An 18,474-nucleotide genomic window follows, 5' to 3' on the forward strand; every position below is an offset into this window, starting at 1 on the left:
CCAATAGCTACATTCCCAACCAAAAATATGCTTCCCACCCACTGGCGCCAGCACCGATGAGCATATTTTGTGATTCGTTTACTGGTGTTGGTTTTATGTGCATGTACATGTAGCTGGACGTTACAGATCTGGTGCTTGGGTCATTCCCTTCCGCCAAACGAATATCCGTGCGTGTACAACACGCTGTGCTTCACTGCCTTGTACTACTTTGTGTAGAGGGTTTGCTCTTTCCGTAGTTTCCAGTTTGCCTTTCTGAGTCTGCTGGAGCTTTGTTAAGATTCAAACACGTACCAGTACCAATTTGATTTCAACTAGTTCCAATATCGCCATTGGTGAGTGATGCAGCCACTGGGCTGGGGTCTGTGTCTCAATTTGAAGTTGTGACGTGCTGAACTCCACTTGTGCCATGTCATGCTACACAAGAGTACGCCGTAGGTCTGGTATGGGGGACTCCGGTATGTTTCTCATTGAGCAGGTTAGAGGTGTAACATACTGCTGTTGTCGAGTCGCATCCTCTTTGAGTTGAATAACTTTCGCTGTGAGCTCATCAATTGTTGTCTTCATGTATGTCATTTCTTGATCCTTATTCGGTTCTCTCAGAAGCCACTTCGGCAGTTAGAGTGGAAAGTGTAGTGGACAGATTATTTATTATACTTTTGAGAGCATCCATGCCTGGACAGCCATGGAGTGGCAAATGTGTTCTATTTTCGAAGTTCCAACAAGGTCCGGGCGGGGTAATGAGCTCCATTTCTCGATTGACAGTTTGCTGTGCCAGCTTGTGGAGTGGTAAATGCATGAGCAGTGTCAGGTCCATGTTCTGGTTTAGGGCCATCTTCAAACTGTTAGATACTGATTGGGCCAAAACTACAGGGAAAAGAAAGTCTTACAGTCCATTTCAAAAATATAGACGCATGGTATTTTTGAAATATTTCAAATTTGCCTGGAGCTTTTCGAGAATTTCTTTCGAATATTGCTCAGGTCCTTCCCCCAATTACTCTCTTATAGATTTTTAAGCGATAGGATATCAAACACCCAATTTCAAAATTGTTATGCACAAAGTGATCACAGATTTTATGTGGTATAGATGCTGGCCTAATGGTTGTTTCAAATCACGCGTCTATATTTTTGAAACGCACTGCAGAGGCGGAGCTTCGAGAGTGAGGGGCCAGATGCTCCTGAGTGCTAAAAATGGAATCAATTGTAAAGTTTTTTTCTCCTTGAGAAAAAGGAGGGTGAGTGAATGGTGACTGAAAAAATTAATTTATAGAAAAGAAAAAGGACCAAGGAACTACAAGTAACGCTATAATGTCCACTAACACCACCAGTTACTAAACGATCAGCTCATGCTATAACATTGCACGACACTGACCGACGGTACTGACGTTCTACAACTAACTGGCTAACAGTTCTAGCACATCTTGGATGCGCATTCCAACTGCCTTCCAACTTGGACGGTTCTAAGTTATAGAAATAACATAAGGAGGGGAAGGTATTAGTGGACATTATAGCGTTACTTGCAGTTCCTTGGTCCTTTTTCTTTTCTATAAATTAATCCTTGGCTCTCCATCCGAAATATTTAATACTAATCCTTTTTGTGAAAAAGGAGAAGGACAAAATGTTACGAGTTAATTGAATTGGCTCACCATCCGAGTTGAATCCTTTTTGTTTTGAGAAAAAGAAAACAATTGATAACCCCGATCACTGAGAAACTGTTGGCTTTTATAGTGTGCTATTTTCCTTGGTTGACGGGATATGTCCATGGCCATGGGATCCTCATAATCTAACGCTCTTTGAAGCATGGAGGAGCAATAAATTCCATACTCAAGTTATTCGCTAGCAATTATGGACAACCGCTGGAGGGACGCACATGCCAACCGTATGCTTGCATTTGTGTATCTGTGTTATTGCATGGGTATGTGGATGCGTCGTATCCTATGTTTCAGCAAATACTGGTCAAACGACGTATGGAGAACTGCAAACGCAAGACACATCTAGTGGTGCGTCTGCTTGGCCCCCCAGGCAGTGGAAAAACGTCACTACTCAAGTCGTTGCACAAGCGTCACACGTTCTTCGACAAGCTGGTCAACTTCTTTTTGCGTGATCGGGGGGACCGAATCGATAGTGCACGAACCCGCGGAATCGAGCGCTTTTACCACGAAGGCATCGTTTTTCTCGATCTAGGTGGCCAATACCGATATATGAGTAATCACCAACGCCTGACAAAGTTTTCCACCGTCCCAGCAGTGAATATCATCACTGTTTCCAGCGTGGAGACGAAGGTATGTGTACGTCATTCGGCTCGCCAGTGGTGTAACTTCATAGCATGCAGCTGTGAAGATGGTGAGGAGAAAGGCAATGGGGAAGGAGGGAGCGACAAGACAGCCAACAAGGTGCTCATGGTAGCTTCCCGGCGAGACAAAGCCAGAGAATCGCAGCGTGATGTAGTCAGCGCCGAATGTGAGCTTCTGAAGGATACAATGGGCGATCATCTTCAGTTCATGGACCAGCCTGTGATCTTTGTCAATGGTGTTGACGAGAATTGCGATGGTGTGGCAAAGGTGCGAGACATCATCGAGGAAATGAAGAGAGAGGTGAAGGTGAGAACTGTATTGTTTTAAAGGATTTATTACACTCTGAAGGCACTGGTCCAAGTGGAATACTTTGTTTTTAATGTAGCATCTTCTCTCTGAAAGTAATCCGAAGATCAACAAACTCCTGGGCAACATTAACAATATTCCCATAATGCAATGAATAACACTATATGCGCACTCACATCACAACCATAGCTACGACTAAAGTGTTCCACAAGGTTTTCTTGCATGGAATTCGTGACTAAACGGAACGGTGAAACTACAATAGGATTTATACACTTGGAGTGAAAAAACGAGGATACTAGAATAGTTTATAGGAAAGAAAAAGGACCAAGGAACTAAAAGTCACGCTGTAATGTCCACTAACACCACCAGTTACTAAACAATCAGCTCATGCGATAACATTGCACTACACTGACCGACGATACTGACGTTCTACAACTAACTGGCTAGCAACTCTAGCACATCTTGCTGCGCACTCCAACAGCCTGCTTATTGTTTAGTAACTGGTGGTGTTAGTGGACATTATAGCGTGACTTGTAGTTCCTTGGTCCTTTTCCTTTCTCATAAAAATTAATTTATCCTTGGCTCTCCATCCGTGTCCAAACTGGAATAATTTTAACTTAATGGGGCAATAAAGAGGACGAGCTGAAAATAATGACATTTGGATCACTTCATTAAACAAAGCGATGGAGACGATGCAAAACAATCTAAAAGGTAAGGAGAAATATATGTAAGGAAATGAAGCGATGGAAAAAAGGTGATTCGAACAAGTTTTCGTATAGCACTCTTCAGGAATCAACGTTGTACTAAAGAACAAAATAGGAACAAAGGAAATAATAATAAGGTAGGGTAGCAGGATGCAATGACAGCACTAAACTTCTCTCAAAAAGTGTGCAGAAAACAAAATCATTTATGTCACTTATGCTCCTCCTCCTTATTGCCATAATATATTAATATTTTTGTCTCCTTGTCGAGTATTTAGATACTAGAATAGTAAGAAAAATAGCACAAACTTCGTAAAAATGCACTGGTAATAAAACTATGCAGGTGAGAAATGATAGGAAATTCAGCAAGTGCAGTGTCACAATGTACATGCATATGCAAGTGTGTGTGATTGCGAAGTGAATCTCGAAGTGAAGTCCCAGTGTATAAATCCTTTTGTAGTTTCATCATTCCTTTCAGTCACAAATTCCATTGATAATTGTGACAAGAAAACGTTCTGAAACACTTTACTCGTTGCTACGATTGTGATATAAGTGCGCATGTAGTTTTATTCATTGCATTATTTTTAAAAATATTGTCTCCACGTCGCCTTTTTAAATATTCCCATAATAGGCCATTCACACGACGTGTAAACACTTGCACGTGTGTGACCAAGATGACACTGGCAAACCGTGATCCAGTTCACACGGTGATGGGCAAAATTGGCAACGTCAATGTATCCATAGTGACCTGAAAATGCCGGGAAATGTTCAATTTTGAATTTTCCCTCGTTCAAGCACTGCATTTGCAGTACGCACTTTCAACAACCGACACTTTTCCTGGCGTGCAAAGATAATCGCGAGCAAAAGGGCCTTGGCCATGATAAAAAATCAGTTGCACGTGTGTGTCCAAGTTTACTGTATCCGAGTAAATATCCTTGGAAACGGTACGATAAAAGTAAGTTTGTCCGTTGTGTGAATGGCCTATAAGGTATACTAATGTCCTAAGAGTGCTGCACCATTTTGCACTAACGGCACCCATTCCGGTTGCTGTGGCACACAACATTAATTACACTACCAGTTATATGATTTTGGGAATTATTTGCGCATGGCTCTACTGCTGTTACTGTCTATCCGTCTCTTAGGATTTCATTTAGGGCTTGTTGATTTTTTTGTTATTAAATTGTGCCAATTTGTGCATTCTGTTTTGACATGCTGTGACTTGCAACAGGAACCAGATACTCCCATGTCCGCAGTCGAGTACTTCCTTGAAGATATCCGCCTTAAGTTCAAGGATACACCTGCTGTCAGCCTGGAGGAATTCACTACGGTGCTGGCCAATCTCATCTTAGGTGAAAAGTTTGAAGCAGAAGATTGGAAACTGGTGAAAAGAATGGTAGCCATTGCGGTCGACCTGGAGCAAGATCTCCATGATCTACACCAGAAAGCCGAGGTAAATGCGTGCGTGTGCACATATGTAGTATGTATGTGTGCGTATTTGTGCGTGCTTGCACACACGCACTCATGTATTGTATTGTATGCAGGTTTCTAATAACCAATCAGGAGACAACAGTCGTAAAAGAGCAATGAATATAACTAATTGTGCACTCATAACCACCGTGAGCTGCTACATTCTTCCGCTCCTTGTCATACTATTCCAGCTATGTAACTGCATGTTTTAGTCAGTCATTTTAATAATAATAATTGTTTCACACAAGTCATGGTTATGAGTGCATAATTAGTTTTATTCATTGCTATTCAGGTTTCTAGCAGGTGAAAATAGTACGGGGGGGGGGGGGGGGCTGAGGAAACACCCTGTAACCCATTTTTTCCAATTTCCAAAATAGACTTGTCACCCAAAATGCAACGTACCCCGACTTCACACCAGATACGTGTGCCTTTATGAACCGTCTGATACTATCGTCCACATTTTTCGTTGAATGGCCAGCAAACACACCAAAATGGACGAATGAATAAGGGGCGCCACTTCTTCACAGGGAGGCAGGCGGTCAATAAGAGAAGAGGGGCGCTGTGCCCTCCTACCCTCCTTTGGGTAGAACCCTCGCATGGTATTGTATTTTATTATTTTTCTTGGGCATTCCGAACAGGCCCTGAGGTCTTCGTACAGGATGCCCAAGATGAATAAATGTGCGAAGTTCCTGGCAAAATGAATTGGGGATATGAGTAGTGCGAAGGGTAGGGTAGGCATTTCCCAAATCGGCCCGATTTTTTCGCCTAACCGGCTTTTCGATCGGCTGAGGGAAATGTCACTTCTCTGTGGTTGACGTCACAGTATAAGAATTAGCAGAGAAGTAGTGTTCTCTGTCCACCTGGGAACGGGTACGAGGGAGCACGGTGTGGGATAAAAGGAGGTGCCCAGTGCAGGGTCGGCCTCTTTTGTCTTTGTGCGGAGAGTTGAGTGAGAGTGCCCCCCCCCCCCACCCACCCCAGTAATCATCATGTAATTTCATATATCATCGCTTTGATTATTCTAGTGATTTGATTATTCTAGAGTGTACGGATGCATAATGGCCTGGCGTGGTTTTCTGGTTGTACGTAGCTGGAGGTTTTGTTAGACTAGGCAATGGTTGTGTATAGTCATGACCACGGAATTGTGTGCAAAGACAATAAGTTGGGGCGCTGTGCTGTGGTGGCCCCCACTGGCAATGTTCACGTGTTCAATAGTGGTGTACATGTATGAGTGAGTGTGCGGATGTGTGCGCAACGAGTGAGTGCAGGGTGGACAGAGAATGTCCGAATTCGGCCATATTATATAAGCCCCAAAGTCAGAATTCGGCTCAAAGTAGTACTTGAAGTTACCTATCGCAGTATACACATACATGTACATGCACATGCACGATATAGAGGCACTGAAACATCAATTTTTGGCGATTTCATCGCGAAATTTTGTAAACTTGGTGCAATTATCGGGAATTTCTTGATAGCCATTGATTTCGGGTCCTTTTCCTGCTGACCGATTTTGGAAATGCCTTAAGTCGCAGTCACTTTTCGCAGATAATGGTTACAGAAATTGTATTTGCATGCTGTAAAGGCACTAAAAGATCGATTTTTGGCGTATTCAGTCCGAAAATTGCATATCCGGCGGAAAGATCGGTGATTTCTTCAAAGCCACTGTTTTCGGCGAATGTTTCGGCCGGCCGATTTGGGAAATGCCTAGCGAAGGATTCGGGGAGCGCGTTACAGCGGTGAGCACCAAGGAATGAAAATAGATTTGAATCCAGCTCGAGTGTGCACATCGGGTAAAGAAAGGAAAATATTAGCTTGGCCTCTGGTATGTTTCTAAAATAAACATTTTTAAAAAGAGTATTCACTGGTTTGAGGGAAAGACGCAAACAGGAAAAGTCTGGAGAAAAAATTGACTGTCACCACCAGGACTCGAACGAAAAGAGTGCTAGTGTTTGTTGCTGTGTAAGCAAACTCTACTTGCAGACATTGAGACATTTTGAGACATTTTCGGGAGCATGGTACCTATATAGTTGCACTGTTGCTTTCCTGTTGTGTGGCTGAGCTATCTACAACTGGTGTATGTGATTGATTCTCTAGCTTGACAATTGCTGGTGTGTCATCATCTCGAGAATCAGTCCCTTACTTTTAATTGTTGAGACTAAACCCATGCATTTCACAAAACACTTCAGCTAGCGATCCATTGTTGGGCCCAGTTTCTTTGTGACCAAAAATGACTGAAGGTATTCACAAGGTGGGAGCTGCAATCAAGGGTGTTGGAAGGTATTTTAGTGTGGTACGGTCAGCCATCTGAAGTACAATTTTACTCGTGGGGAAGGGATGGCTGAGCCGAATATTTTGGGAATTTAGAGCCCAAATCAGTGCATTTTAATGATCCGCGAGGTACTTGGGGCGTCGCACGCGGTACGGTCAATACCGTAGTGACCGTACCGTGTGCAACGCCCCTGGCAATGTATGTGAGCATGTGTGTGTAGCAGCAGCATGTGTCGTGAGGGTGTCGTGTGTACAGCATCAGCAGGAATACTAATTTAGGTGTTACGTTTTCTGCTACCCACATGTCAAGTGGGTAGCAGAAAACGTATCACGTAGCAATATGCACAGTGCAGCGAGTGCAACAGTGGACAGGAAAAATGATGTTAATGTAAAACACATTATATAGGTCACATAATTTGTGGAGGGTTCAAGTGTGTGTGTGCTTAGCAAAATATGCGTGAGTTTATAAGGTGCACAGAATTGAAACGTGTACCTACAAAGAAGTAAAAGATGAATTTGTGGCTCCGAATAGATCAGATGGCATTCACAACAGTTGATGTATGTTTTCCTGGTTATCTGTTTTCTTTGTCTCTGTGTCTGTCACCCTGTCTGTCTGTATGTCTGTCTGTCTGTCTTTGTGTGTCTTGGTGTGTGTGTGTGTGTGTGTGTGTGTGTGTGTGTGTGTGTGTGTGTGCGTATGTGTGTGTATGAGTGTGTGTGAGTGTCTGTTTGTCCAATGGGTACCTATTCGCATTTGAGTGTATGTGTGTGTCCATGATTGTTGTGTCAGCCTGGGTATATGACTATAATTTATGTATATGTGTATATGTTCTGTGTGGGTACATGTGCATATTTGCATGCAGGTTTTCTTTTTTGCCCAGGTGCAGCTTGTGGTGCTGGAGCCAACCTGGCTGATGAGTGACATCACCAGCAAACTTTACACACCCAACTATCAGCCATCATCGTTCATTACTTGTAATGAGTTTGGCTTTGCGAAGCGCAGCAATGTCGAGCAGGTTCTGGGCAACTGTACCAACTCTTCGGTAAAGTTGCCCGGGGATAAGGTGCTTGAGATTGCGCAGCAGCTGGGAATGTGTCATCTAACGGATCACGGCAATGAGGTGATGATACTGCCGGCCCAGGCAGAGAGCCGCACAGCTGCCCACTGGCCAGTTGCCGATGAGAAGATTCACCGCCACTACACCGGTCGCCGCCTGCACTGCAGATCCGGGATTGCCATGAGTGCAGCCTTGATGCCAGCCATCCAGCACTCCATCCTGACCGAGCTCTGTGAGACCGGAGATAGATGCCCAGTTTGGCAAGGTGGCATACGTGTCGTCATGAATCGCTATCCACAGGTCGACACGCTGGTAGAGATCCCCGCCGGACAGCTGGCACTCAACGTCGTGACACGTGGTTACGACCAGCAAGACGTCGCGCGCTTTCAGGAGATGGTCTGGCATCACATCTTGAAGCTGCCACAGCAATTGTCACCCGGCTCTAGAGTCGACATGGTGTTTGAAGATGATGAGCAGCTAAGTAGCAGTGGGCATCTTCGGAAGCTAGACCAGCAAGGAGAGCTCAATGCCGCGATGGCATTTCTTGCTAGCGACCACATCCGTGCCACGCATCTCTTTCCTCCTGCTGCGAATGATGTTGGCGCTGATCAACGTCGCAAAGACCCACGCTTGACACACCAGTATGCTGGCTCAGCTGATTGCCAGAATGCCAGTAAGTTTGCAATGTTTATGATGGGTGTGTGTGTGTTTGTGCGTGCGTCCGTGCATGTGTTTGTGTATGTATGTGTGTGTGCTCTCCTGTGTGTATATGTGTGCACGTGTGTGTGCACGTGTGTGCGTGTGTATGACTTGTGTGTGTGTGTACATGTGTGTATGTGTGTGTGTGTGTGTGCTTGTATGTGTGTGTGCATGTGTGTGTGTGTGCGTGTGTGTGTGTGTGTGTGTGTGTGTGCGTGGTGTGTATGTGGTGTGTGTGTACATGTGGTGTGTGTGTATGTGTGTGTGTGTGTTTGTGTGTGTGTGTGTGTGTGTGTGTGTGTGTGTGTGTGTGTGTGTGTGTGTGAGTTGTGTGGATTAGACAGTTATCTGGCTCAAGTCTTGATCTGTCTAATTCAGATCTTGTTCGCTATCGTTGCTATAAGAGAAAATCTGTGGGTGCACATCCAGTGCATTTACAGATCTGCGTGTTTCTCTTGCGACGGGCGTATGCATGGTACATGGTACATGGTACATGGTGTGTGTGTGTGTGTGTGTGTGTGTGTGTGTGTGTGTGTGTGTGTGTGTGTGTGTGTGTGTGTGTGTGTGTGTGTGTGTGGTGTGCGTGGTGTGTGTGTGAGGGTGGGTGTGGGTTTGGGTGTGTACACATGCATGCACATGACGTGTGCATATGCGTGTGTTTACTTCTATGCACTGTAGTACTCTGTGATACATACCCAAATTCTGTGCTAATCAAGCCATGGACTGACCAAAACTATCTAAACACACTTATACTGCATGGTGTATATTTTTACTTGCATGTCTGCTTTCTTGTGCTGAAGGTACGATTGAAGAACGTCGTCGAGCCTCTCGTCTTTGCTCTGCTCTCTATCAGCACCGTATCTTGCTTACCCAAGACTTCCCTCTGGTCGAGTGCTTGCGGAGGCTGAACCAGAGAGGACAGTTGGGGGGAGCCTTCAAGGATGATGTCATGAATGAACGTCGCACGAGTGATGCAGCCGACATGTTCCGCCAGGGCATTTGCGACTTACCTGACAGTGTGGTGCTGAGCCTGGTGGACGATGTGCTACCAGAACTACCGGCTGCACACACTGTCTACAGGGCGGTGAAAGACTGCCCTGGGTACTCACAGTGCAAAATACCTCCTCATCATACTCATGCGGCCGGTAAGATATGATATCTATTTCATAAATTTATTATTTTTCTCGGAATGCCAATATTCGCTTTGTAAAGGAAAATGCTAGTTCCCGTAGACAGAGGCTTGCGACCTGTGTTTTAATATATACCAAGAGTTTAATCGGACCTTTGCTCTGCATAAAAACATCAAGATCACGATTGACAAGCCTGGGGACTCGGTCCATTGTGCCCAGCTGGTTTGGAGGTGACAGGCATTGTGAATGCCCGAGGGTCCTCGACGTCTGCTGTCACCGTCCAGGAGCGAAACTGACTCATGCTGCTATCTGTTGTTCCCGGGCTGTTTGTCGTGCTGCGAACGGAGCGTCTCTGTACGTTTTGTATCCCTGGTGATGTTCGGGCCTGGAGAGCACAACATAAGTGATCAGGTGATGCTCCTCAGGCACAATCTCACTCAGCCTACTCAAGCTCAACTGACTCGTCACATGACGATGGGGTGAGTTCCCCGAAACACTGTGTATAGAGTAGGGAGTAGGGAGCGGTGCTTTTTTGTAGGTTTGCCGAGTCGAAGGTTCGATGGACACTAAAATATAAAGTGCTCATGTTTGGTATCAGAGAGGTTCTGCTTCACAAGAAACGTAGAAAAATCACGTGGAAAGCAGGTGTTTGGGTTAGAGTCTACGGCTTAGGGTGTTTTGGGTCAAGATTTCTACGCTGATGAGGTTCTCTACATTGAGGCACACGTGAAAAATTCACATGGATCTGCTGGATATCATTCAAATACAGGCAGAAAACTGCCAAATATGGACGGGAAAATTCCCAGTACACATTCAACGTGATTTCTCTCCGTGAACGTAGAGCAGAACAGGTTTTCTTTCAAACCGACCAACCACAAACATCCCAATCCCTTGATAAGACATGCAGAATCCCTGGACTTCTCTCAAAACGTTTGGATGGCATAAAACACGTGAAAAAGTGCTTTTCCCGCCCAAAAAACGTTCAACGGCACATGATTCTTGACTCCGCGTACAGCACAGTTCCACCTTGCATTGCAGTTCGATCAGTCGGCGGGTGCCTAGCACGCCTGTCGGTGCAGATCATGCAGGCTAGGCTGGTCAGTTATGTGAAGGTACTGTGCAGAGTTCGAACTGCAAGAATGCACCGTACATACGGGGTATAATATTATTTGGAAAAACAGGATATTGGAGGCGAGTCGCTGGAGCTTTCAGGAAAAACCTGGGTCAGGCACAAATGCGACTTTTCCTGGAGTTTGCTTGAAATCCCCGGGACCCCGGGAGTATTGATGTTTTTCAGAGATTTTCCCGCGAAAACCAGGAGGCTTGACCTGTATGTCCTTTTTGTTACCGGACCGCGAAGAGAGTTCCAGGAATTCTTCGCGTCGCATTCCCGTAACGTAGGGCATCACTACTGTTTTCCAAGGGCTGTTGTTTGGGCAACATCGTGGCTGATGCTATGAATAGAAGGATTATATATCCATGATTGAAAAGGCTTTATGCCCACGTGTTTGTTCGTGACATATCTGATTGATAAAAAATAGTATTGTGTGTATGTGTGTCCGTCCGTCCGTCTGTTTTCTGTGTGCGTATGCGTTTGTTTTGTATGCTGTCTTGTCTATAGATGTTGGGGTGAGTTCTGGCATGCAGTGTTCGGCATCATCTGGTGAGTTTTGTATGATTTGGTTAAGGTCATTCATCACTGACCTCATTGTTCTGCTACCTGTGTTGTAACAAGAACCCTATTCCTATGACTCCTGGGAACTGTTCCCACTGCCTTCTGTTGGTATTCTTTAATGCTGTCTCTTTCGCTCACTATTCTCTCTCTCTCTCTCTCTCTCTCTCTCTCTTTCTCACCTTCCCCCTTCTCTAGTCCTTTCCCAAAGATGCCCGCCACCGTTTTCTCAACTTTTGGTTGTTTTTGAAGATATTGCAACTTTCGCAACTTTCTTCATTTTCGCGAACTACTTTGCAACTTTTCCGCAACCTTGGCCCCATGGCATGGGGTCCAAAGGCATGTCGGACAAAATTAATGTATACTCGCTCATTTCATTTCAGAGAAACAGTAGATCAACAGAAGTTACGATATGTGCATTCCCTTTTCCGTGCACTGGAATGATTGATATAGGATACATGCAACAGGCTACTGGCACTGTGTAAAGTTGTGGTTCACAGCAAGAAGGGTGTAGATTTTGCTGTCGCTGCACTTCTGCTATTTCTGCTCCATTTTTAGTGGTTTTGCACAAGAACTCTCCAATTTTAAGTTTGAGCTTTTTCTGAAAATATGGATGCAATTTCAGCAACTCACACTTGTTTTGGCATTGTTGTGAAAAGCGTAAGTTGCGAAAAATTATGGCATCTTTGGGAAAGGGCTGCCCCTCCCTGTCTATCTGTCTGTCTGTCTGTCTGTCTGTCTGTCTGTCTATCTTTCTATGCATGCATGACTATCTCTATTGTGTTTACTTCTTTCTCTCTCAATTTCTCTTTCTCTCCGTCCTTCTCTATTAATTTTATTTTTTCCCACATTTCGTAAGGGTTGGGTATGCTTAGACACTCTTGGACTCTTGTTGATTAACCCTTTTGTGTACGGACTGTACAACTTTCGATCCCCTGGGATCGAAACTTTTCAAGATTTCAATCGATCGTAACTCAGTTATTTTCAAAACTAAGAGATGTAGGTCGAAGAGAAAACTCCCAGCTGTCCATTGAAACAATCGCTGAAGCGCTCCGATGTGCGGTTTTGGGAATGTGTGTGTGTGTGTGTGTGTGTGCGTGTGCGTGTGTGTGCGTGTGTGTGTGTGCGTGCGTGTGCGTGTGTGTGTGTGTGTGTGTGTGTGTGTGTGTGTGTGTGCGTGAGTGTGTGTGTGTGTGTCCATTGTTCTTATCACCTGATGATGGCCAAGTGCCGAAACGTAAAATAATGGAACTTGTTCGGATGTGCAGCGCTCTTGGAATGGGTGTGTCCACTCAAATTCCTTTGTATTATCGGTGTTGTGCAATTCCAATTTTTTGGTTTCTGGGCATGTAGTTGTGTGTTCATGTGTCATCTGTGCCTTCTGTATTTTGCTGCTTTCGCAACAGACAATCCGTTTGACCTGGAGAGGTTTGTGTGTGACATTCAACCATGGTTGAACAAAGTTGACGCAGAACTTCTGCGACGGATGGTGGTCAAGAAACATCTCATAACTGACAGCGCATCAATAGAGAGACTAAAGAGAATTCGGTCCCGGGATGGAGTATCTGATCATAATGAGGAGCTCATCCAGTTGCTCAGAGCTGGTGGCCTAAAGACTTATCGTGATCTCGGTGTTGTCATTGAGGAACTTGGGTATGTGGACAAGAGCAAGGAAATGCTCTCCATTTTGTCCCACACAGGTACGTTGTTGCTATACTTTTACTGCAATGTGTTTAATGGACAGCTGAGAATTTTCTCTTCGACGTACATATTTTAGATTTTGGAAATAACCCAGGAATGACTGAGTTCCGATCGATTGGAATTTTGAAAAGTTTCGATCCCAGGGGATCGAAAGTTGTACAGTCCGTACACAAAGGGTTAAGTGGCCATTGTCCGTCTTCACTGCTCATCTACTGTAAATATACAAAATTTCGGCGCTGCAAAATTTCGGCACTTCACGATTTTTGACATTTCGGCGGTGATTTATTTTCGGCGTGGGGTAGAGGGCATGGTATAGCGCGACAGATGCTGTGAAAAATTTCATCGGCGTTTTAATTTAGGCGTTTTGGGTCGGTGCCGAATATAGCCGAAATTAAATAGCTGCCGAAAATTTGTATATTTACAGTATATATTTCAGGTTGTGAACATATTGGCTCTTTGTTACTGCCTCAGGGATCATCGCTGGCCGCAGTATTTTGTTAATGATTCTTTCTTCTTTGATGTTCTTTCGGATTGCAATGTACCTATTGAAGGATGTCCAATACAGCAGCATTGTATCTATGACTCTTACTACGTACAGATGCGTTCCTGGACAATCCGTTCAACCACCCGTCCTTCATGCCAGACATTCACGTGTGGCTGCAGAGCATCCCCGCGGATGACATCCGCGAAGCAGCGCAGACGCAAGGTTTGCTCACGGAACACAACATCAACAAGCTGATACGCACAGATAGTTACCAGAGCAACAGGGAGCATAACTGTGAGCTGCTTGGCATCATCATGAACAAGGAGAAACAAGGTTACATCGCGCTGTGCAGGATGATCCAAGCCATCGGTCAGTATGCGGAACGGCTGGAGCAGATGAACAGCCTACTAGCGGAGTGCGATCGTGTCTGAAGGTGAATGTTTGTTACTTGTAGTGTATGTACACACATCCATACAAACTCATCCCGTGGTGGTGGTGGTGGTGGTGGTGATGGTGGTGCTGGTGGTGGTGGTGGTGGTGGTGGTGGTGATGGTGGTGGTGGTTAAAATTCGAAACCCAGGCGCGATGCGTTTTACTATCACATCACATGTCATGCATCAAGGCATGCACAAAAGATGATCAAGCATACGCAATCCCATGGATTGTAGTATTAGCATTCATTTTTTACTAGCACAGACACCACTGACTTATTGTCAAGTTACAGAGTACCCTAGCTTAGGTGATCAAGTAAGCTGCTAACAACTGTTGCAAAGAATGCCTGCCTGGCGACATTCGGGTTGAAAAGAGTTCCATCTGTCTGCAGCCATGTAGGGGAAAACATAGAAACCAGATGTACATGTTCCTACACGAGTACGAGGGCAGTACCGCGAAATCCATCCCGCGCAGCGATAGCGGCAAGGGCTGGATGAACAGCGATGCTGGTCGAGTATGAGTGACTGGAACGTGTTTCCCGTGTGCACCCAAGCCAAGGAGCATGCATGCACGCGCACACCATACAAACATGTACTTGTAAAGCACATGACTCGCTCTTTCCGTTGGTCTTGTATTTAAGAAACACGCGCCAAGTTCGTGAGCCAATGAATGCAGTGGATTCCGTTCCTGCCCGTCGTCAAGTGACGACAGGCAGTGGAATCCGTTCCTGCCCGTCGTCACTTGACGACGGGCAGTGGATCTAGTTCCATCACCTTTGAGCAGGCAGGACCACGCTTTCCAGCCCTCGCAATTTGATCTATCATTAGTCCACTCCAAGACTACAGTCACATTACATACGGGAATGTGAAATTACCTTACGTAAACAAATAAGGAGCGGACAGCCTGGCCTCTAGTCAAAGCTGTAGTGATATCTACTGCTGTATCCATTACATGCCTAACAGCCTGGCCTCTAGTCAAAGCTGTAGTGATATCTACTGCTGTATCCATTACATGCCTAACAGCATGGCCTCTAGTCAAAGCTGTAGTGATATCTACTGCTGTATCTATTACATGCCTAACAGCCTGGCCTCTAGTCAAAGCTGTAGTGATATCTACTGCTGTATCCATTACATGCCTAACAGCCTGGCCTCTAGTCAAAGCTGTAGTGATATCTACTGCTGTATCTATTACATGCCTAACAGCCTGGCCTCTAGTCAAAGCTGTAGTGATATCTACTGCTGTATCTATTACATGCCTAACAGCATGGCCAATGTAAACAAAGAACACCACCTACTGAGAGATACATATGAAGCAGTTGTCTGATGATTGCTTTAGCATGCAAATTTAATCCAATACACCACACCACCACATTGCGCTTTTGGCCGATAGAGACGAACCGGCCATTATGGAATCCAATACACCACACCACGAAAATTTAAGTCACAACAAATTTTACCTGGATCCTCTCTCTTCCACATATGAAGCAGTACAAAGGTACACATTATTGCATGTATGCATACACACACACACACACACACACACACACACACACACTTGTACTACTTGTACTTGTACTTGTTGCACACTGCCAAAACCGGTCACGTGGGTCTCCCCGGGAGAGGGGAGAGAGACTCAAAAGGAATCTTGGAAAGATGACTCAATTGGCTATTGAACCGCCCAACGGCCGACACCCCCTGAAATCCCCAAAACTCTGGGTGGACTTGAAAATGATCCCACTTATGGGCTCACCACACCTCAGTAAGTGGGTGAGGACAAGGTGCAGAAAAAGGATTGACGGCATCAGGGTATCCGTCCTGGGATCCAACTGCAGTTACCCCTGCCCCCAGTGAAGGTAATACGTGCTACTAGTGTGGGTGGCTAAATCAGAGTGGATCTGATATTAGCTTCACTAGCACCATTGATTACACAAGAGTTAATCTAGCCAGAAGCAGTCCATGGTTAACAGGTATGTATACTTCAAATAGAAAGTATATGAACCCTGGAACCAACAAAGGTGGCAGGTACAACATTACACCTTCATGTAGCCGAGCCCGTTGGCAACAGACCCAACACAATCAGGCATAAGTGTACCCACCAACCGAACTAGCTGGCACACACACACACACACACACACACACACACACACACACACACACACACACACACATGCACACACACACACATGCACACATACACACATATGCACACACTTGTACTTGTACTTGTACTTGCTCACTGCCAAAACTGGTCACGTGGGTCTCCCCGGGAGAGGGGAGAGAGACTCAAAAGGAATCTTGGAAAGATGACTCAATTGGCCATTGAACCACCCAGGGCCGACACCCCCTGAAATCCCCAAACTAGGGTGGACTTGAAATGATCCCACTTATGGGCTCACCACACCTCAGTAAGTGGGTGAGGACAAAATGCAGAAAAAGGATTGACGGCATCAGGGTATCCGTCCCGGGAACTTGATTTAAGAGACCGTATTTCATCAAGCAGCACGGTAGTGCTATTCATCAAGGGCCTTGAATTCGACTGTGATTTTTCACCATTGTAGCCCTTTCTGAAAGTGGAGCCATGTCCCTTTGGCGGCTCCTGACCATTTTCAATGTGTCTACCTTGCTATGGCTCAGGCCTATTTAGCTTAGGCACCTTGACACACCAGCGGGATAGTTACAACATATGTATAATTATTGTGAAACTGAACTTCACTCTTTGATACTCATTTGTTTGCTTCTGACACAGGGACGCACCTTTTCGTCAATTCCGGCTCTAGTCGCAAGACCGTGTTTACGCCTCAAAGTGGTTACAGCACTTGCGCAAGTGATACACAATGTCAATACATTTCTTTGTTTTTTTGTTTTTTTTGCCTCGCCACACATCCTGAATGTTTTGTATAGCAAATTGTCCTTCTCCCGAAGCCAGTGTCATGATTTTCCTGTCAGATGTGACTGCCATTTCGTTACAAATGACTGGCAGTTTCCTGCTCAAGTGCTGCTCTTTTATCATTTGCACGGTCGCAACATGAGCGCAATGATGAATGTTCTCCGTGGTACCTGGTACTAAAGCTGCCGCACTCGTTTCTCTTAACACACATCGCATCCCTGGTGTGTGTAAAATGTGTGTGAGTGTGTGTGTGTGTGCGTGTGAGTGTGTGTGAGTGTGTGTGTGTGTGTGTGTGTGTGTGTGTGTGTGTGTGTGTGTGTGAGTGTGTGTGTGTGTCTGTCTGTGTGTGTGTGTGTGTTTGTGAGTGTGAATGCATCTGTGTGAATGTGTGTTTGTGTGTTTGTGTTGGAGTTTTTGTGTATATATGCAATGGTGTGCCTATCCATACGGTGAAGTCAAGCAATGTAGATCTGCTTTAAGCTCTTCTGGTCTGATGTGTGTGTTCCAGTGTTGTACGCTTTTCCAATGCTCATGGCTATCCTTGTGTATGCTCGTGCATACTTTTTATATGATTGTGTATGCTTGCTAGTTCTCTGCTGCTTCTTGCGCTACATGACCTTGCCCCGTCTTTGCTTCGCCTAGTCATGTCGTTGACGAGTTCTTTAGAAGCATTGCAATCTTTGCCGACTCAAAGTCCTTCATGTTTATCACGGTTTTTTTGCCGCCTGCTGCCTTTTGTAAATTTGCTCATTTCACCAGCAAATTCCTGCTTACTGTTAGTTGGTTCTTCCTCCTCCCCTCCTCCCCCCCCCCCCCCCTCCCCTCCTCCCCTCCTCCCCTCCTCCCCCCCCCCTCCCCTCCTCCCCTCCTCCCCCCGCTAGATTTGCTGCCATGGTTACAGAGCTGACGACGCATTTGCTGTGCAAGGAGGCACTGTTTGTGAGTTTTGCACTTTGTAGGCGCTAGTCTAGGTCAGTTTACTCAGCTCTTCGTTCTTTCCGTATTTCATCACTTCTATTTTGAAGAGTGGTTTCCAAGATCCTGTTAGTTACCAGGTCTCTGATGCAACTTACTCGGTTGATGTTGGAGGCCATGCATGCAGACTTTATGTGTTCTTCAAGGCCGGTTGTAGTGGTTAGCAGCGGTTCCCGCATGGGTACCATGCCAACGCGTAGTTGCCGAGGCTACTACGGACGCTTGTAAGTATTCACAAACTCAATTTGCTACATTGCAGTTTGTGAATACTTATAATCATCCCAGTAATTAGTAGTAGTATTCTTTTATTGATAGTGGAGAAACCAAAACAGGCACATGCCTAATAACAATGGACCCACTGTGTAGGTGGAGGAGGGGGGGGGGGGGGAGAGACATGGCTAATG

General features: G+C 45.3%; 1 protein-coding gene across 2 annotated transcripts in view; it reads left to right on the plus strand.

Moving 5' to 3' along the window:
- The window catches only part of LOC135820959 (uncharacterized), a 229,129-nt gene extending 211,657 nt beyond the window's left edge, over positions 1–17,472 (plus strand). Inside the window, exons 16-23 of one of the 2 annotated variants that reach the window (XM_065334018.1) lie at positions 1,944–2,597; positions 4,527–4,748; positions 7,897–8,764; positions 9,591–9,935; positions 11,542–11,583; positions 12,999–13,292; positions 13,892–14,210; positions 16,955–17,472. In XM_065334018.1, the coding sequence (XP_065190090.1) occupies positions 1,944–2,597; positions 4,527–4,748; positions 7,897–8,764; positions 9,591–9,935; positions 11,542–11,583; positions 12,999–13,292; positions 13,892–14,208 (2,742 nt within the window). In that variant the 3' untranslated portion in view covers positions 14,209–14,210; positions 16,955–17,472. The remainder of the gene's footprint in view (positions 1–1,943; positions 2,598–4,526; positions 4,749–7,896; positions 8,765–9,590; positions 9,936–11,541; positions 11,584–12,998; positions 13,293–13,891; positions 14,211–16,954) is intronic. The other variant, XM_065334020.1, reaches the window with a different exon arrangement.
- Positions 17,473–18,474: the final 1,002 nt, after the last annotated feature.

Source organism: Sycon ciliatum, chromosome 7 (genome assembly GCF_964019385.1).
Source record: "Sycon ciliatum chromosome 7, ocSycCili1.1, whole genome shotgun sequence".
In the NCBI taxonomy this organism is placed as follows: Eukaryota; Metazoa; Porifera; class Calcarea; order Leucosolenida; family Sycettidae; genus Sycon; species Sycon ciliatum.